The following is a 20,656-nucleotide window of genomic DNA, read 5'->3' as shown; positions in this document are numbered from 1 at the left end:
GTTTTGGTCCAATGAAAAGCTCACATTTGGGTTACCACGCCCCCATGGAGACAGTTTACAGTACATTCATAGGATCCTGAAAGACCAAAATTGTTTCTCCTCAATACGCATATTTAAATTCATTAATCTGCCTGGTAAACTACTCTGTGCCGTTTTACTTCAGGGATGCACCTGTTTAACAGGTTCAGATTAAGGCAAATCAGTGCGGAGTGGCATGAAAATACTTTGATTTTAAGCAAACAGTGATGTGAAAATCAAATACGTGGCTGATGAATGTAATTAAATAAAAACCGAAGTAAAATCCCCTTAATGTGAACTGGAATGGAGAGTTTTGTCCAGGGAGAGAGAGCAAGTCTCAGATGTAGACCGGCTGTTCCTGGGCAGTCAATAGACGGTACATGGCTGCAGGCATCGTCTTCATGTGGATCTGCAGCACAAAGAAAAAACACACAGGTTGCGTGATCAAAACACAGCCGAGCATAGAGTCTCCACTCCATAAATTAATTGTAATGCCATTTACAGATTAAATTAGGATTATTTCAACTCATGACTATTTAAATTCTTAACCTCGAACACTGGACCATTACATGTTACTGTTGCGTGTGTTCTTGTACCTCTCCCACTGCATTAGACAGGACTTGAACAATCTTCTCATGAGGTGTAGCCACCACACTCTGACCGTTGATATCAATGATGCGATGACCGACACGGACCCCTCCTCTCTCAGCAATGCCCCCCCTCATCAGGCTGCAGATCTTTACAGGACAGAGGGACACAAACAGCAATAAATTAATCAAGCACTCAAAGCTAAGGGTCATCTCCCCCCCCAATTGTCATGATACCCACAATGCCATTCTGTACGCTGAAGCCCAGCTGATATCGGAGGTCTGGTCTGCGGATCAGCACCATAGTGACGGGGGGACACCTGACGATGTTCAACTTAATCTTGGACTGGGCCTTCAGACCCTGGGGGGACAGATTTATAACAAGGAGACAGCCAAGAGAAGAGGGAAATAAATGCACTTACAGCACCGCCTGGTCAAGCAGTCAAAGTCAATTGTTTTCAGTGTGTGCCAGCTTGCAGAGGGGTAGACTATTTAGATTTAAAACTGACTGTCTGCCTGACCACAAGTGCATTTGCATTTTCAGCAGAAATGCACAGTTGGGCTGCAGTGACACAGAGAGAGAAAAGGTGAAGGCAGGGAAAGAGGCTGAAAGAACACAGAGACAAGAGAAAGGCAAACCTTGATGATACTCTGGCAAGTGGAGAGGGGCAGTCCAACCAGACTGGTTCCATTGATGGTCATGATCTGGTCACCAATGTTGAGTCGACCAGACTTCTCCGCAGGCCCAAAATGCATCATGCTAGCAATGATGACGGTGGGCAGAATAGAGCCCCAGCCTGACTCCACTATGACCACGCCCAGCATCTCTCCCTTCTGCTTCTCTATGTAAACCTGCAATAGGATACACACAGAACAAATGCCACTACTTACACCAATAAGGTCAAGGCAACTGTTCACTTGAATGTCTTCATGTCTTTCAGTTAGCCCTTCTTGTTAATGCTATGTGTATTACGGGTATAGCTCGCTGTTTTAGAACTAATTGGCATAGCCACTAAAATCCCATATCAAAATTCTAAGCACCCAACACTGGCCTGCCCCCTGGTGGTTGACTCACATCTCTGCAGTTCTCGGACTTGGAGAAGTGGATGAGGTCATCGTTGTACATGTCCTGAGTGTTGAGCAGGTCGCTGTACTCCCTCTGACTCAGGTCCTCTGGGTCGATGCCATTGGCCCGCAGGAACTCCTGATACGCCACACTGAAGGCCTGGCCAATAGACTGGGCTATGAGCTGGGCCTGGACAGAGGGTAAGAGTGGCAACACAGAAACGCACATATTACGTTGTATGTCATAAAGTTCCTTCATACACACACTTGTGTCCGAGTTAAACAAATCATTTGTAAACACACACTCACATCCTCCGACTCAAACACGTGACAGACCATCCTGTACTGGGGGAGGTCGTCGCGGGCAGGGCTGTTGGTGTGGTCAGTTGTATGGTTCAGATGTTCCTGAGCGCTCCTGGAGCGTACCATCTTCCCCCTGGCCATCAGCACCACCATGTTGCCTATGTCAGCGATGTAGGAGATGGTCCTCAGTGGCAGGTCCATCATGGACGCCTGATAGGAACACAGGATAAGGACATGGTTATGTGGCTATAGAGGGAAAGAGGTGTTTGGCAGTATTGTATGTGGATGTAGTTTAAGTGTGTGTGTGGAGAGGTAAGTTTGATAACTGCGCCGTTCCACCAATTAGGTGGCAAATAAATTAAATGTTCACCTAATTGTAACATTGTCATTAAGAGCACATGTTCCACTTCATTAAAAAAAAAAAAAAAAATCCCCATCTCAAGAGGCTAAATTTTAAAAAATGACTAGTAAGTGACAATTTCATCTTAAACCAGCCATAAATCCCCTTGTGACAGGGGGAATGGAAGCTTGTTGTGTACAACAGGGAGGGGCAATTTAATGCTAAATAAAAATGAAATTTAAACATTTCTAGCCTGCCTATCTATGGGTAATAGGGTTGACGTGTTATGCTTGACCCACTCAGTTTTCCACCACAAAATGGACAAAGGGTAGAACCAGCTCACCTGCTTTATCACTATCATTTGGCTGTTTAATGTTTCTTTTGAAAAAATATTTAAAAAGGAATAGTTTCACCATATTAAAAATGAGAGTTCAGTTCACGTAACAGGGTTAACCTGAAAGTGAGGGACAGATGTAAATGAATCACTAATCACATAATAATCTTTATTTACAATGATGGTGAATACTTGGAGACATTTTGGGTTTAAGTGGGTTAAAACCTGTTTGGGCTAGGCATCCCGGTGAAACGAGAGGGCGCGCAATTAAAACAAATACTCAGAAAAATTATGGCTATGAAACATTTAGGTACATATCAGTTGAAAGCTTAAATTATTGTTAATCTAACTGCAATGTCAGATTTACAGTAGCTAGAACAGCGAAAACATGCCATGTGATTGTTTGAGGACGGCGCCCCACATCAAACATTTTTACCACCGGCACAGGTTTCATAAATTCACAGATAGCGACTAAATATTCACTTACTTTTTGAAAATCTTCCTCTGATTTGTCATCCAAAGTGTCCCAGCTATAGCATGTAGTGTTGTTTTGTTAGATAAAATCCTTCTTCATATCCCAAAAAGTCTGTTTAGTTGGCGCCATCGATTTGAGTAATCCACTCCTTCAACATTATTTTTTACCTTAATTAATTTAACTAGGCAAGTCAGTTAAGAACAAATTCTTATCTTCAATGACTGCCTAGGAACTTTGGATTAACTGGGGAAAACAGGTTCAGGGGAAAAACGACAGATTTTGTACCTCGTCAGCTCGGGGATTTGATCTTGCAACCTTTCGGTTACTAGTCCAACGGCTATCTGCTGTCCTAACATTTCTATTTACTCCTCAGATACCCTAAAATGTAATCAAACTATAATATTTAGTACGGAAAGAAGTATGTTCAATAGGAAGCTTTTTAGCAGTTGCATCCTGTCTTCTTCACAGACACGAATTTCCAAGACTGTGTCCCTGTATTAAAACTGATATTTCTTATTCTTTTTTAAAATTAAAATCCTGAAACCTTGAACATAGACTGCTGACACCCTGTGGAAGCCATAGGAATTGCATCCAAATTCTCCTACCATATATTTTTTGTTATATTCTCCTACATTATTTTAACATTTCTACAAATGTCAAAATGTTTTCTTTTCAGTGGTACCAATGAAATGCATATCCTGGCTTCAGGGCCTGAGCAACAGGCAGTTTACTTTGGGCATGTCATTCATGCGGAAATTGAGGGAAAAAAGGGGCCTAACTAAGAAGTTTAAAATCGTTCTAGAAGTCACAGAGGGTGTACGGAGGGAAATATCAATATGCCGAATTTTGGCACTAGCATTTATTGAATTCTCCATGTGGTCTATACTAAAGCTCACTTAATTTAATATAACAGGCTTTAATATCCAATATTGATGCACCATTTCTACTTAAAATATCAAAAGGGTCGCACACAACAGGCACTCATTTCATGGAACAACCAAATTAACACGGGGATTACTAACACTATATCGATTGTTTGGTACATGTAACATAGCAGCAGCTATCCTTGAGTGAGTCCATGCTATGGTCAATATTATACAGTATTTACCTGAGTGTCTGCATTCAGCACTTTGATCCTCTGTGTAGACATGAAGAGATCCACTTCAGTGGAAGAAGGAATCTCACCCCCAGTCTGCACATTTAGGGAGAGGAGAGCATCACTTCAACAACAGAAGACATTCAAACAACCATTACAGACAAACAGAAATTATGACTTAAGACACAGAAAATATGACTTAAGACACAGAACAGACAGAAAAATATATATGTTACAGCCGTAATACTGTCACTGTACCTTCTTTCTGTTTTTAGCTTGCTTTTGTGCGGTCTGCCGTATAGAATAGCAAGAGAGAGAGCGAGAGCGTTCAAGACAGTGCTCCGCCAAGAATAGTAAGATGGGGCTAGGGTATGGACACTGGATTGGCTCACAGAAGATTGGCCATCCCATTTGGTGTATTAGGGCTGTGTGTGTGTGTGTGTGTGTGTGTGTATATGTGTGTACACACGTGCCTTGTGTGGGCAGGTGGTGATTTAAGCTGTCTACCACATCTGACAAAAGTTACTGGCCCAGAGGTTATGAAGCAAACATCCTCAAAAGTTTCCCCTTCATCAATGTGACATTAGCACCCCTCAAGAAACAAACAGACTGCATGTGATAACAACATAGACTGACAGATGCCATGGGCATTCCCCAATACTTCTTTATGGACATGAAACAATGTTATTTGGCAGATGTGTCAATAGCTATTTATTAAAAATGTAATGCACAATATAATGCACATAATTATATGGAACTAAGGACATGAGAATGGTTACTGCCTGTCACTTAAAAGATGGAAGAGTGAAGGAAGGAGAAAGGGAAGAGTATTCGGTCCGAGCTTATGTGACCCCCGTGTGGCTCACCCTGACACGGCTCATAGCCTCCTGGGCCTGCTGCATGCGGGCACTCTTAGTGGGAGTCCTCTCTGACAGCAGGTGGGTGGAGCCCAGGTAGCTGGCCGCAAAAATTATGCCATCAATCAGGTCCTCTGGGTCACATGGCCCTGGGACTGTGGACAAGACGGTCATTGAGGTTGGCGACAATCAATGGTCATCACTTTTGATTTGAGTGAAAACAAAATCAAAAGTGAGTGACAACATGCCACTAATGCCTAACCTTTTCCATAAAGTAATTGAAGTGCATTTTATACCACAGCAAAGCTTAATCTACAAAATCATTCCGCTTATCTCACTAATGGCCCCCCCAACCACAGAGACACTCACCTTCCACGTATGTAGGGAAGGACGGCATATGCCTCTGAATCTGACATGAAAACAGAATATTACTATTATACATCAGTAATGGTGACAGTAACAGTAGAATAGCACTTCTCTTTCCACAGTGGTGCGTGTGACACAGTGCAGAGCAGTCACTTACCTCCTCAATGGATGATGGCCTAGGCACCTGGTGTGTTCTGGAGGACTCTACCCTCACAGGACAGACATGTTCTGGGACTGGCACCGGAACTCGGGATGGAACTCGGGATGGGGCTGGAGCTGGTACTGGAACATGGACAGGGGAAGGAACTCGGGCTGGGACTGGGTTATAGTGTGAAGGAGACTGAGAGACAAGCTGTAGGACAGATTAAGAGATACATGAGAGAAAACCTCAATTGATTTCTGGTGGCACATTTAAACAGGAGTAGATAACATTATTACCTCAGAAATCACTCTTATCACAGATGCAATGAATGGATAAACATCCATTCTCTCCACTATGTAAACATTTAAAAAATGTGATTTCTGTAGTGATCCAGGGCTGGCTCATACTCACTTCGCCACCCGGTGGCTGCTCTGAGGAGGATTCGTCCTCATTAGGACTGACCTCCGGTCTCATCACCCACACAGGCTCTATGGGCTGGTCAGGAGTGTAGGGCGAGCGCACCGTCTTTGTCTTCACCTCCTCTATGGCCTCTCGGATGTCCCTGATGGCCAGAGAGATAGCATCCCCTGAGCCTGTGACACTGTCCTCTGAAAGGCCTTCCACTGGAGGTCGGAGCTCCATCCCAGCCTGCTCATCCTGGAACTCACCTGAACCAGGCTGCCCAGAGCTGGGACGCTCTGACTGGGCTTCACCTTGCACGTTCCAGGGAGGTGGCCCCAGGTTTTGGGATCTGGGGCTTTCTTTGAGGCTGTCGTCCTCCCCATCAGACGTAGTGTCATTGTAGTGGTGTAGCCTTGAGCCGACTGAGCGTCCCTGCCATTGGGGGCTGGTCTGTGGCAACCCCACATCCCTACCTGGCCAGGAGTCACGGGGTTGGGGTTCAGTGTCTGTAGCTCCCTTATAAACATGCTCCCTCTGTCTACGACTGCAGGGCCCTGGGTGAGGTTCTGAATATGGCTCATCAGGGTCAGCCTCAGATCTCCTGTCTGGATAATTAATCCATTTCAAGGGTTCAGGGAAAGACTGAGGGTAGGATTTTGCGTAGGGCTCTGTGTTGGATTCTGTGATAGATTCTGACTGTGGGTAGGACTCATTATAGAATTCTGCATAGGTCTTAGGATACGAGTCTCTGAAGGTGAAGGATTTGGGGTGGGACAGTGGAGAATCAGTGTAGCTCTCATCATCAGGCATTCTGTCATTTTCATAGGTGGGACTTGGGCTAAACTCGTCACTACATTGGTCCGAGTTCTCAGACTGAAGTGGAGGGGGCAAGAATGGTGATTGGTGAGGAGGTGAACTCAGGGGCGGAGCCTCCATGCTTAGCGAGGCAGCACTCTCAGTGTCAGAACAGTACTCATTAGTTCCATCTTCCTGATCATCCTCTACCAGATCCCTCTCGCTCCTGTCTTCTTCTCCCAGACCGGTCTCTTTTAGCTCCCCCTCCCTCTGGTTCTCTAGGTCTGTCTGGTTGTCAAATCCACTTTGAGTACTAACAGACTGCATTATGGATGAGCTGTACCCTTCCTCCTCTTCCTCCTGAGGTTGGGGAGACTCTATGTTGGGAAGGGTTTGATGCAGGTCTTGGGAAGGGGGATCAGGGGCAGTAGGACATGGTGTGTGGTGTGTGGGGGTAGGGGAGGTACCAGCAGTAAGGTCAGGTGCTCTACTGTTCTGTGTGTGGTGGGGTGGACAGGAGTGTGGGGGGTGCTGCTGCTTCATTGTTGCGGGACCAGTCATGTCCCTCTGTTCAGTCAGGGGAGCGCCAGATGACCGTTGCTGTTGAAATGGCAGGGCGTGGATGTCTTGGCCATCTCTCGTCGGCAGTCTCTGTCTGTGAACTCTGACCCTGGGCTCTCCCTGGCGGCGGTAGCGGGCCACGCCAGGGCGAGGCGGCTGGGTGTGGCGAGGAGGCTCCATGTCTGCTCCCTCCCACTGTCTGGATGGGCCCTGCCCTGAGGGAGTTTGTCTACGGTGCCGTGCAGGGCCGCGGCCCGAGCCTTGGTGCGGAATAGGAGGATGATGGTGGTGGTGATGTTCCTGCCCATCCTGACCGAGCATTTGGCAGGGTCTCCAACTTCTCCGGACAGGGACCCCTTCTCCTTCTCCCCCTGTGCTATTGGGCTGCCGGTTTCTGGAAGCAGGTGAAGCCTTATGCTCCTCCAAGATAGCATCACCTAGCCCCTCCCCCTGCTGCTTGTAGCTCATCACTCTGCTGTGGTCTGTTTACCTTTAGAACATGGTCCTTCCGTCTCCTAGGAGACACCACTCACAGCACTGCCTGCAGGAAGACAGGAAATGAATGTGAACAGATAGTTCAGGGGTTATAGTTCAGGGGTGAAACAGAAGGATCAGGAAGGCATGTCTACAAACAGGACATTATGTTTGTGAGCGAGCACCCCTGTGGTTATGAAGTAGATCTATGTATCACTCTCCCAATATCCATTTTAACATCAATTCTATCCTCAATTTCAGAGATCTGCCAATCCCCCACACATCTACAAAGTACAAAGCACACACGCACAAGATCCTGATAGATAAGCAGAGCCGCAGGGGCTCCCTATACTCCAGGGTAAAACCTAAATCCCATGGGATTCATCTGGGTGTGTTTAATCTCAGGCATATTCTCCCTGCACCAGCAGCGGCACCACGCCACACCAAAGCAGCTGGCAGATGGCGTGAGGAGGAGGAGCAGGAGGAGGGACAAAGCCCTGACGTCACTGACCTGAGAGAGAGGTCAGGCTGAATACCAAACTTTACGCTCAGTGTGCAGAATATTGATGTCTGAACTCTAGATAGACTGTGCAGTATACTCAGCATCAATCAGAAGACTGACTTCACAGTATCGTATAGGATCAGTTTTCAAAATTGTGCACAGTATTGCAGGTAAAAGTATTTTGTAGCTTTAAGAGCTATAGCCCAATTGTACTGTATGAATTAGTGGCTGAAATTCAAATTTGATGGATACAGAAAGCAGAGAGTGTACAGATTTAATAAAGGCTGGATATCTGGAGACTAGGGGCAGAGGTTAATGCAGAACCTCAGAATGAAAAGGAATCTGAGTGCAGGTGAGAACCGACAAAGAGGAGACATGTAGGAGGACAAAGAGTATAGATTCTATGCTAGAAATATGCCCTTTCCCCGGTGATTGGTGCTGCTGACTGGGTGGGCCCCTGGGGGGCAGTGCCCAGGTCACAGATGGTCAGGCTGTGGGCAACATCGGCCAGGCGGCAGGCGGAGGGAGCTGTGAGCAGCTCCTCCATCTGTTGGGGGCCCAAGTGAAAGCCACAGGGAGGGGATTTACATTGAGTCATTGACTCACTGATCTTACGCTAGCCTAACACACACAGGCCAATGTTAAAACAGTGTTTACATGTAGGGGAGAGTATGTTGAGCCATTTTCTACATTCAGCATCGCTACATCAAGGGAAATATAGTACTATGTCTAAAAGATATCTACACTGAGTGTACAAAACATTAGGAACAAATTAAATTTGTCAGGGCATGGACTCTACAAGGTGTCAAAAGCATTCCACAGGGATGCTGGCCCATGTTGACTCCAAAGCTTCTCACACTTGTGTCAAGTTGCCTGGATGTTCTTTGAGTGGTGGACAATTCTTGATACACACGGGAAACTGTTGAGCGTGAAAAACCCAGCAGCATTGCAGTTCTTGACCCACTCAACCTGGTGTGCCTGGCACCTACTACCACCCTGTTCAAAGGCACTTCAATATTTTGTCTTGTTCATTCACCCTCTGAATGGCACACATACACAATCCATGTCTCAATTGTCTCGAGGCTTAGAGCAGGTGATCATAATGGTTATTGATATTGTGTTTCCCTGGAAATAAGCAGAATTAAATGTAAAACTTAACCGTTTTCAAAACATAGCTTGTCCAAAACAAAGTTGTCTCTTGGCACAACTTCCCCGGGGTAAGGGGGTTTGTTGAGCACATGTACAGGGTAAATTGAGCCGCCTTGAGGGTAAGTGGGTGATAGTGTCTTGTGACAGCAGGTGGGTCAAAGTTGAAGTCATGGAATGGGGGTGTGGTATATGGTATATATGAAATGTATGCCTACATTCAGATATAGATCTCACTTCCCCCTCCATTTCTTGACCAATTGTCTGGGACAAGGATATTGTTTCAACGTGCCAACTCGTAGGCAAGTTATCTGCATTTGAGGATACTAAGCCCATGAAACTGGTCCGCGAGATTGTTAATATGTTTAGCAAGCTCAGACTCCATGTCATCAGATGAGACCTCATGAGCATCTGCTACTCTTTCACACAGGTACATATTCCTTTTTTATCAATGTATCTCTTCAGTGTCACTCAGTCTAATTTTACATCCCTTGCTGCTGCTCAAATGGACTTCTTCTCTTCTCTCACTTCCTTGTCTGCTCTCTCAAGAACCTCAATGATGTCAGCTCTGTAACAACAACAACAACATGCACTTGAGCTCATTTGCATGACACATTGCAAAAATACTATGCATAAAACTGACAAAATGTTATCATAATTTGTAGAGTATTTTGGACATTGGCTCAACGTACCCCAAGGCAAACATTTTGACTGTATTAGCCCACACAGCTACAAGGATGCACTTTCATGCTAGATTAAGGACCTCATTTGTAGTTTATAAAGACCCAAATTGATGTGTAAAACAATATTTGGTTTAGATAACGTTGGTTTAGATACAAGCACCATGAAACTTACAACATAAATTCATTTGACTTCGTGAAAATCAATTTTTTGAGACCTAACTTGCTTACCACTTTTTCCATGTGGTTTCTTCCTTCGCAGACATGAAATGATGACCTATTCTGACCTCTTCCTAAATATTTGGTCACATGATTAATTTTGTGCATGGTTTCTTAGAAACAAGGAGTTGCTCAACTAACCCTTTGGCTCAATATACCCAACTCTCCCCTAGTATCAATAGGCCTATTGGTTATATTTTGTTGATACATTTGTGGTTTCAGCAGGACAGGATTAATGCATAGACTAAGTAAGGTGGTGTGACGAGTGGCAAAAGCTTGTAGACTATTCAAGTCCCACGTTGAATGGCCGCTGGAAGGACTTTTTTTTTTTTTGCCTGAACGTGAGGAAATTAAAAGGGTAGGACAGCAGGTAGCTTGTGCAGAAAACGCTCTTCCGATTCTGTCACCGTGTATGGAGTGGGACGTAACCCAAAAGTAAAGCAAAACGAGTAGGCGCTCCTGTGATGAAATATCGTAATACATGTTTACTTATTGACAACTGCTCAACGAACGGGCTATTATCCTATTTAACAAACAGGCACCTGTCTGAATGTCCGGCGACGATGAAAGCCAAAACGATGTGACACCTCTCTAATTAAATGATCCGCCAGGTGCCTTTCATGGTCAAAACATGCGCCACTGGTACCTTCATCGATTCGGTGGTGTTATGCGATTCGTCATAATGTAGGCTCTTTGCCCTATCTCCTGGATCATAAATAGACGCTTACCTGTTCATGACTAGGAACTGGTAGATCGCGTAACATTCCGCTTCACCATCTTTATCCTACTGGTCCCTCTGCTCGATACCTTCAAACAATTTGCATGGATTAGGCCCGATCGGTCAACTCCTGCTGCATCGTGACATTTGAGCGGATTACCGACGCACAAAGCGACTTTAGACTGCTGTGTTTCAACATGATGGCGCTGCAACGACCGTGTGTTCTACGTAGCCTACACTGCTCTGGTCTGCACCACTTTTTCCCACGCGCAGTGAGATATTAGAGCCCGCAAATTCTTCCCTTGCGCACAATGCATCCCCTAGGGCTAAGAAACACCGTAGTAAGCAAAATATCGACACCACGGTGTCAAGCACACAAAGCAAACTATTCAAGGACCCTCACTCACAGCATTTTATCAGAATAGCCTATGGATGTAGACTAGCCTAAATGATCTATTAGGAAAATATTCCCGAGAACGCACTCACACCTCTATTGCTATCTTCTCTACAGTCTAAACGAGATCATTGGGACGTCCCAACTCTGATGTCAACCTGTTGAAGTGTAAAACGGTTAATGCTGGGGTCAAATGTATGGTTAAATTAACTGTAGCTTTAGGCAGGAACGTCTCAACTATTCCCGGATTGCAATAAATGTGAGTAGTCACCATGGTATCCAATCTGTGTCAGCATTTAAACCTAGAGGGGCCTGCCTAATTGTCCCATCTCCCTCTCTCTTTCCCGCACATACATCATTTCAGCTCATTCTTGATTAACAGTAAGGGAGTGATTTGTTTGGCAAGTGTGGATTCATCCATGTTGGATTCATAAAGTAGCCTATCATATACCCCCTTTTTATTGGTGCCACTGAGCATTTCCTGCTCCCATTCACACATTTGCTGTTCTATTTTAAAACTGGGCATCAATAATTTCTGGTCCTTTTCATTCATTGATGAAGGTATATATTCTGTCTTAAGTTATTTAGGAACATGACAGGCTTTGAGAGCATGTTTAAAACCCATCTTAGAAATGATCATTCATAAATGTTTGATCAGAGCCATTGCAGTGTTGTCACGCAAAACCCATGGCCCACATGCAAGACCTCCAGTATGACTGGCTTAGACTGCACTGTCTCTTCTTCTCCTATCTTCCCAGTACTTGGCATTGTGCTGGGCTGCAGTTGGTGCTGTCCAATGGCTGAACTGTTCTTAATCTTTTGATATGAGCTGACCAACCATATGGTAGTCCTATCAATCGTTTGTGCTTACAGAATTTGTACATCATTGCAAGGCTCAAACCACTCCCATAACAATCCATGACACTCCCATAATAAGTGTGGGACATTGTTTGAATATATATTCAAAGGTTGTGTCCTACCTCTTGCATTATAATGTTAATAATAATATTTTTACTCAGAGGATCTTTGGTGCCGTTCAAAAACAGGGACTTGAAATAATTTCCCCAGATCATTAAGAACAAATTCTTATTTACAATGACGGCCTGGAAACTCCACACAATGCTGGCCTAGACACCCAAAAAGACCTGACACATAGAGTCCTCTGGTCCCTTGCCACATTCTGCACAGAACCCGTCAGGGTATCAGCTAACACACAGCAGCACTGTGTCAACCCAGATGGCTACAGATATCATATTCTTCAAGCACACTTAGGTTTTTATGAAAACATTCTCACAGTGTTTACAAGGTGCTTGAGAAAGGACATGTTATTTTACAGTTTTTGCTGATTGTCATTTTATGATGATTGGGGTAGTTTCTGCACGAATTGATTTCTGTGTATCTTGCTGGTTCAGTTCTCTCAATACTTGGTCTAACACTGTAAATGAGGAACTTGAAGCTTTTGACCCTCTTCACTGCGACCCGTTGATGTGGATGGGGCGTGCTCTCTCTGCTGTCTACTGTAGTCCACAATCAGCTCCTTCGTTTTGTTGACGTTGAGGAAGAAGTTATTTCCCTGGCACCAGTCCATCAGGGCACTAACAACCTCCCTGTCGGCTGTCTCGTTGTTATTGGTGATCAGGCACTGTTGCTGTTATGTCGTCAGAACTTGATGGAGTCATGCATAACCACGCAGTCATGGCTGAACAGAGGAGCGGGCTGAGCACGCATCCCTGGTGGGCCCCTTGTTGAGGATCAGCGTGGCGGAGGTGTTATTGCCTACCTACACAGCCTGGGGTGACCCGTAAGGATGTCTAGGACCCAGTTGCTGGGTGTTAAAACCCGAGCTGTAGTCGAATAACAGTATTCTCACTTAGGTATTCCTCTTGCCTAAGTGGGATAGGGCGGTGTGCAGAGCAGTGACTATTAGGGTGGTGTGCAAATTGTAGTGGGTTGAGGGTGTCTGGTAAAGTGGAGGTGATATGATCCTTGATAATCCTCTCAAAGCACTTCATGATGACAGAAGTGAGTACTATATTGTGATATTCATTTAGTTCAGTTACCTTTGCTTGCTTGGGTACAAGAACAATGGTAGACATCTTAAAGAAAGTGGGGACGACAAACTGGGATATGGATAGATTGAATATATCCATAAACACTCCAGCCAGCTAGTCTGCACATGTTCTGAGGATGCGGCTAGGGATGCCATCCAGGCCAGCAGCCTTGCGACGGTTAACACTCTTGAAAGTCACGTCGGCCACAGAGATCTAGAGATCACAGTCCTCGTGAGCAGAGTGGGCCCCCGTCGGCGGCTCTGTGTTATTCTCCTCAAAGCGGGTGAAGAAGGCGTTCGGCTTATCTGGGAGTGAGATGTTGATGTAAGCGATGTGGCTGGTTTCCCCTTTATAATCCAATTGTCTGAAGTCCCTGCCACATGCGTCACATGTCCGAGCTGTTGAATTGCGACTCCACTTTGTCAACTCTTTGATTACCTTATGGAGGTCATGGCTGGTCTGTTTGTATATGTCCATGTTCCCGGTCAATTTGCCGTGGTTAAATGCAGTGTTTCACGCTTTCAGTTTTGTGCGAATGCTGCCATCTATCCACATTTTTGGTTTGGATATGTTCTGATCATCACTGTAGGAACAACATCCTCTAAGCACTTCCTGATGAACCCAGTGACAGAGTCAGTGTAATCGTCAATGTTATTTCCAGTGGCGACCCGGAACATATCCCAGTCCACCTGATCACACAGTAGATTCAGAGTGTCCCTTTCCTCTTCTCCTACCTCTCATTACTTTTACAGATGAGTTGAAAGGTAAGACAGGAGAAAAGCATGCTATTAAAGAGTATTGGGATGCAGCCTCCTAATGTCTCCCATGTGTGCCGCAGAGCCAACCTTTGATTCCTCCATCGCCAACTGTGACTTTGAGGGTGGTTTCTGCTGACACAACCAGGATCAAATGGAAGGATCCCCATGGAAGAGGGTGTCAGTCAAGGCCAACATCTACAGGATTGGGGACCACACAACAGGGGCAGGTAAGAGATGATATGATTTTGATCACCAAGAGATGCTAGAGGCGTAATTAGTGAACGAGAGATGGCTTCTCTATCTTCTCCTGCTTACAATTTGCACTGCGTTACATTTGGCTTTGGTAAAAACCTGAAGTATTTCAAGTGCCAGAAAGACACTTAAACAACGGTGTATTTTGAGACTCAACCAATGTGTGCAAAGTGAAAATATTCCACGGCAAACCAATTGACAGAAAACAATATTGCTCAAGACAATAATAACAGTTCTTTCTCTTCACACAGGATCCTTCCTTCTGGCCCACTCCCGGGCTGAATCCATGCGCTGGCTATATTAGCCACCTGCTCTGGCCTCTTCTGCCCGGCAACATGAAGTACTGTCTGAAGTTCCACTACTCTCTCTGTGGATTCATCCAGACAGACCAGGCTCTCACCGTTTACATTCAGGATCAGAGCGGAATCACACAGGAGAGGATATGGACCCAGAACGACAAGGAGTCTGGATAGCGACAGAGGTCAGAGTCCACATGTAAAATGACTTAACATGTATTCATTTCCTTTTTAGTTAGTCAGTTATTTTCATTCCTCAGTCACAACAACTGTCCTGTGCATGCCTTGCCTATAGTGTTTCATAAAGTTTGTGACGGAACCCCTTGTGTTTATTCGGCCTTACATTGTATCTTTGACATCGTTTAAAAAAAATTGTCAGTCCTTTGGTTTGGCTCCAGCTTCATAAGGAGCAGCAGTTTCAAATTAAATAGGAATGCCGAAGTCCGTAGTCACGGATTCTCCTCGTTGGTTTTTCTTTTTAAACCACTTTTGCCCTGTTAAAACATGGATCATACCATATCACAATATATTACATAGATGTAACTGTCTGGAAATGTATTATGCAGTTACATTGTCCAGAAGCTATATCCTCTGAGAATGTCTGTGGTTGATGATGTCACCCACTCTGCCCCTGCTGTCCAGGTGGTGTTTGTCAGCACATGTACGTACTTCTGACTGTGGGTCAGTCGCTCTGGATGACATCAGTGTGAGCCTCGGGGATTGTGATCTTACAGCAGGTAACTTTACCTTCACTGATCCCTGATGCCCACGGGGCCTCTGGGAGATCTCCGGAAGTAGTGCCTCTGTGATAAACATAATTTAGCTCCTTGAGTCATGTTGGGTGTCCATCCACAGGTCTTCTCATGTCTGTCCCTGGGCTCTGTAACTTTGAGACGGGTCACTGTGGGTACATTCAAGACAAAGAGGGTGACTGGGTACTGGTGAGAGGGCCTACCCCCACTTCTTACACCGGGCTGAGGGTGGATCACACCACAGGAGTCGGTGAGTATCCAACTCCCTCTAGCATTCACTGAATGTGTGTAAATGTGACATCATTGTAGTCTGTTTCCATGTTATACCATGATAGTTAGAGTTTAACCCTGTGAAACTCTGTTTGTCAGGGTACTACATGCACATTGAGGCCTCTAACATGCTGCCTGGTCAAAATGCCCGACTATTCTCCAATCCTCTGAGGAGGTCCATGGGTTCTCTGTGCCTGCGTTTCTTCTACCACATGTATGGCTTGGGCATAGGTGAGCTCAGTGTTCATCTGAGCAAGAATGGAGAGGACGAATTGCTATGGAAACACACTGGAGAGCAGAGCATCACCTGGCTGACAGCCACTGTGGAATACCAAAGTGACCAACAGCATCAGGCAAGTGGTGAAAAACATCACTACCCATAATCCCTCTCCTCCTCTGTACCACCTGAGACGTAAGAGGAAATGAAACACCCCACTCGCTGTTTTATTCTGGGGGGGTTTTCTGGTTCAATGTAAGTCAATGAACTAAGTAACTGCTATTGCATTCATATCTATGAGAGATACACCCAGTTAAGTAAACCGGAACTTACCTTTTTTTCCCCAATGGTAAACGGCGTCAGTGAACTATACTGAACAAAAATATAAACACAGCATGTCAAGTGTTCGTCCCATGTTTCATGAGCTGAAATACATTATCCCAGAAATGTTCCATATGCACAAAAAGCTTATTTCTCTCCAATTTTGTGCACAAATGTGTTTACATCCCTGTTAGTGAGCATTTCTCCTTTATGTATGCCATTTAGCAGATGCTTTTTCATCCTTTTCCAAGATAATTCATCCACCTGACAGGTGTGGCATATCAAGAAGCTGATTACACAGGTGCACCATTTGAAGGGGACAATAAAGGCCACTCTAAAATGTGCAGTTTTGTCACACAACACAATGCTACAGATGTCTCAAGTTTTGAGGGAACATGCAATTGGCGTTCGGATTGCAGGAATGTCCACCCAAGCTGTTGCCATTAAATGTTGATTTCTCTACCATAAGCCGCCTCCAACTTCGTTTTAGAGAGTTTGGCAGTACGTCCAACTGGCCTCACAACCGTAGACCACGTGTAACCTCACCAGCCCAGGACCGCCACATCTGACTTCTTCACCTGTGGGATTGTCTGAGACCAACCACCCAGACAGCTGATGGCTCCCAAGTCAATCAATCAAATGTATTTATAAATCCCTTTTTACATCAGCAGATGACGGAAAGTGCTATACAGAAACCCAGCCGAAAACCCCAAACAGCAAGCAATGCAGATATAGAAGCACGGTGGCTAGGAAAAATGTCCTAGAAAGGCAGGAACCCAGGAAGAAACCTAGAGGAATCAGGCTTTGAGGGGTGGCCAGTCCTCTTCTGGCTGTACCGGGTGGAGATTATAAGAGTACATGGCCATTTAAGGCCAGATTGCTCTATAAGACATTCAAACGTTCATAGATGACCAGCAGTGTCAAATAATAATCACAGTGGTTGTAGAGGGTGCAACAGGTCAGCACCTCAGGAGTAACTGTCAGTAGGCTTTTCATAACCAAGCATTCAGCGGTCGAGACAGCAGGTCTCGAGACAGCAGGAGACAGCAGAGAGAATAGAGAGAAAACCGCAGGTCCGGGACAAAGTTGCAAGTCCAGTGAACAGGTCAGGGTTCCATAGCCGCAGGCAGAACAGTTTCAACTGGAGCAGCAGCACGACCAGGTGGACTGGGGACAGTCAGAAGTGAGTGGGCCTATGCCCTCCCAGGCCCATCCATGCCCGGTCATGTGAAATCCATAGATTAGGGCATCATTTATTTATTTCAATTGACTGATTTCATTATATAAACTGTAACTCTGTAAAATATTTCAAATGATTGCATGTTACATTTATATTTTTGTTCAGTATATATTCATTTATTCACCATCTTTTCTTTGATAACACCATCTCCAAATTACAAAAAGATATTAAGGCAAGGGTTTGAAGAATTACACTACTACTGCACCCAGTCTTATTCACAACGTGCTCTGGCCAAATCCTTTTTTACTGAGTCATCACTTGTTCTTTTTCTCCTATTGTTCTAGATCGTATTTGAGGCCATCGGGGGTTCCTCAATAAGAAGTGATATAGCCATTGACAGCATTGTGTTTGAAAGTGGACTGTGCCCAGGTATTGTATCTGTTGCCCGATAAGGGTCATACAACCTCTCCAAAAATGTATTGTTTTGCTTTCATGTTGTCTTGCATAACCTTGTCCCCAGGCTCAGTTCGAGATCTGGCTGGGGACGAGATTGTCTTTCATGGAACTCATTACTCCAGTTTGTTGTCTTTTTTGTCCACAGATGTTGAAGTCAAAATGACCCATTCCCCTGGAAACGCAAATGACATTGAGGGAAGGAGCAGCAAAAGGGGAATGGTGCAGAATATGATGCGTGCATCAAAACTGAGTTGAAACTTGCACATGTGGACAAACATTTTCTGTTTTACTGATGGCACCAACTCGTTTTGCACATGTTTTATTTTTATTTCACCTTTATTTATTAACCATTTACAACTGCGACCTGGCCAAGATAAAGCAAAGCAGTGCGACACAAACAACACAGATTTACACATCCAATAAACAAACATGCAGTCAATAATACAATAGAAAAAGTCTATATACAGTGTGTGCAAATGAGGTAGGATAAGGGAAGTAAAGGCAATAAATAGGCCATAGTGGCGAAGTAATTACAATATAGCAATTAAACACTGGAGTGATAGTTGTGCAGAAGATGAGTGTGCAAAGGAGCAAAAATAAGGTGACCAGTGAGCTGAGATAAGGTGGGGTTTTACCTAGCAAAGACTTAAAGATGTCCTGGAGCCAGTGGGGTTTGGTGACGAATATGAAGCAAGGGCCAGCCAACAAGAGCATACAGGCAGTAGTGGTGGGTAGTATATGGGGCTTTGGTGACAAAACGGATGGACTGCATCCAATTTGCTGAGTGGAGTGTTGGAGGCTATTTTGTAAATGACATTGTCGAGGATCTGTAGGATAGTGGCAGCATGAGTGAAGGAGGCTTTGTTGCGAAATGGGAAGCCAATTCTAGATTTAATTTTGGATTGGAGAAATGTGAGTCTGGAAGGAGAGTTTACAGTCTAACCAGACACCTAGTATATGTGGACAACTACAAATACCTAAGTCAGAACCGTCCAGAGTAGTGATGCTGGATGGGCGGGCAGGTGTGGGCAGCGATCGGTTGAAGAGCATGCATTTAGTTTTACTTGCATTTAAGAGCAGTTGGAGGCCACGGAAGGAGAGTTGTATATGGCATTGAAACCCGCAAGGAGGTTAGTTAACACAGTGTCCAAAGAAGGGCCAGAAGTATACAGAATGGTGTCGTCTGCGTAGAGGTGGATCAGAGAATCACCAGCAGCAAGAGGGACCTCATTGATGTATACAGAGAAAAGAGTTGGCCCGAGAATTAAACCCTGTGGCACCCCCGTAGAGACTGCCAAAGGTCCAGACAACAAGCCCTCCAATTTGACACACTGAACTCTGTCTGAGAAGTAGTTGGTGAACCATGCGAGGCAGTCATTTGATAAACCAAGGCTGTTGAGTCTGCTGATAAGAATGTGGTGATTGACAGAGTCGAAAGCCTTGGCCAGATCGATGAGTACAGCTGCACAGTATTGTCTCTTATCGATGGCGGTTATGATATCATTTAGGACCTTGAGCGTTGCTGAGGAGCACCCATGACCAGCTCGGAAACCAGATTGCATAGCGGAGAAGGTACGGTGTGATTCAAAATGGTCAGTGATCTGTTTTGTTAACTTGGCTTTCGAAGACCTTAGAAAGGCAGGGTAGGATAGATATAGGTCTGTAGCAGTTTGGGTCTAGAGTGTCTCCCCCTTTTAAAGAGTGGGATTACCGCGGCAGCTTTCCAATCTTTGGGAATCTCAGACGATACGAAAGAGAGGTTGAACAGGCTAGTAATAAGGGTTGCAACAATTTTGGCTGATAATTTTAGAAAGAGAGGGTCAAGATTGGACCCCTACAAATCAGCAGGGCTAGACAGATTTTGCAGCTCTTTCAGAACATCAGCTATCTGGATTTGGGTGAAAGAGAAATGGGGGAGGTTTGGGCAAGTTGCTGTGGCGGGTGCAGGGCTGTTGACCGGGGTAGGGGTAGCCAGGTGGAAAGCATGGCCAGCCTTAGAAAAATGCTTATTGAAATTCTCAATGATCATATATTTATCGGTGGAGACAGTGTTTCCTAGCCTCAGTGCAGTGGGCAGCTGGGAGGAGGTGCTCTTATTGTACTTTACAGTGTCCCAGAATTTTTTGGAATTTGAGCTTCAGGGTTCAAATTTCTGTTTGAAAAAACTAGCCTTTGCTTTCCTAACTGCCTGTGTATATTGGTTCCTAACTTCCCTGAAAAGTTGCATATCACGGGGGCTATTCGATGCTAATGCAGTATGCCACAGGATGTTTTTGTGTTGGTCAAGTGCAGTCAGATCTGGAGTGAACCAGGGGCTATATCTGTTCCTGGTTCTATATTTTTTGAATGGGGCATGCTTATTTAAGATGGTGATGAAAGCACTTTTAAAGAATAACCAGGCATCCTCTACTGTCAATGAGGTCAATATCCTTACAGGATACCCGGGTCAGGTCGATTAGAAAGGCCTGCTATATAAAGACATGTATTTCGTCTTTCCCGATTTAATAAGTTTGAAGTGTTGTGTGTGTCTCTTAGGAACAGGGCACCCCTCAAGGGGGTTATATCTTGTGGGAAGTAGATGTTGAAGAGATGAAGCACCCTGCATCCCACTGCTGGCTTGCTTCTGAAG

General features: G+C 45.0%; 2 protein-coding genes across 5 annotated transcripts; one reads left to right on the top strand and one right to left on the bottom strand.

Moving 5' to 3' along the window:
* Positions 1 to 10: 10 nt before the first annotated feature.
* On the bottom strand, positions 11 to 11,706 carry LOC118385334 (amyloid-beta A4 precursor protein-binding family A member 1-like). 4 transcript variants are annotated; one of them, XM_035772395.2, is made up of 13 exons: positions 11,091 to 11,706; positions 9,682 to 10,031; positions 5,995 to 7,882; positions 5,599 to 5,793; positions 5,445 to 5,484; positions 5,085 to 5,230; positions 4,231 to 4,314; positions 1,980 to 2,183; positions 1,681 to 1,860; positions 1,245 to 1,457; positions 847 to 966; positions 615 to 755; positions 11 to 427 (listed from the first exon to the last, which is right to left on the bottom strand). In XM_035772395.2, the coding sequence occupies exons 3-13, from the start codon at positions 7,807 to 7,809 to the stop codon at positions 356 to 358; spliced, it is 3,210 nt and encodes a 1,069-aa protein (XP_035628288.1). In that variant the 5' UTR covers positions 7,810 to 7,882; positions 9,682 to 10,031; positions 11,091 to 11,706; the 3' UTR covers positions 11 to 355. The 4 variants fall into 4 exon arrangements, with proteins under 4 accessions (XP_035628288.1, XP_052377179.1, XP_035628285.1 ...); XM_052521219.1 differs by lacking the exon at positions 11,091 to 11,706 and adding an exon at positions 10,375 to 10,416; XM_035772392.2 differs by lacking the exon at positions 9,682 to 10,031.
* A 3,722-nt stretch (positions 11,707 to 15,428) lies between these two features.
* LOC118384868 (thyroid hormone-induced protein B-like) lies at positions 15,429 to 18,023 on the top strand. The gene is made up of 4 exons (XM_052520074.1): positions 15,429 to 15,492; positions 15,687 to 15,833; positions 15,953 to 16,206; positions 17,916 to 18,023. Exons 1-4 carry the CDS (start codon positions 15,429 to 15,431, stop codon positions 18,021 to 18,023), a joined length of 573 nt encoding a protein of 190 aa, XP_052376034.1.
* The last annotated feature ends 2,633 nt before the right edge of the window (positions 18,024 to 20,656 follow it).

Source organism: Oncorhynchus keta, chromosome 6, assembly GCF_023373465.1.
Source record: "Oncorhynchus keta strain PuntledgeMale-10-30-2019 chromosome 6, Oket_V2, whole genome shotgun sequence".
Lineage (NCBI taxonomy): Eukaryota > Metazoa > Chordata > Actinopteri > Salmoniformes > Salmonidae > Oncorhynchus > Oncorhynchus keta.
Note: the sequence above shows the minus strand (reverse complement) of the source record. Positions and strands in the feature narration are given on the sequence as shown.

What these genes read in the sequence shown, in the direction of transcription:
- LOC118385334 (XM_035772395.2), bottom strand. Translation starts at nt 7,809, where the DNA reads ATGAGCTACAAGCAGCAGGGGGAGGGGCTAGGTGATGCTATCTTGGAG. An exon ending in AGCAGCCACCGGGTGGCGAA is followed by an intron (nt 5,794 to 5,994) that starts GTGAGTATGAGC and finishes TCTGTCCTACAG; the next exon opens with CTTGTCTCTCAGTCTCCTTC. An exon ending in AGGCTATGAGCCGTGTCAGG is followed by an intron (nt 4,315 to 5,084) that starts GTGAGCCACACG and finishes CTAAATGTGCAG; the next exon opens with ACTGGGGGTGAGATTCCTTC.
- LOC118384868 (XM_052520074.1), top strand. Translation starts at nt 15,429, where the DNA reads ATGTCTGTGGTTGATGATGTCACCCACTCTGCCCCTGCTGTCCAGGTG. An exon ending in GGTGGTGTTTGTCAGCACAT is followed by an intron (nt 15,493 to 15,686) that starts GTACGTACTTCT and finishes GTCCATCCACAG; the next exon opens with GTCTTCTCATGTCTGTCCCT. An exon ending in GGATCACACCACAGGAGTCG is followed by an intron (nt 15,834 to 15,952) that starts GTGAGTATCCAA and finishes TCTGTTTGTCAG; the next exon opens with GGTACTACATGCACATTGAG.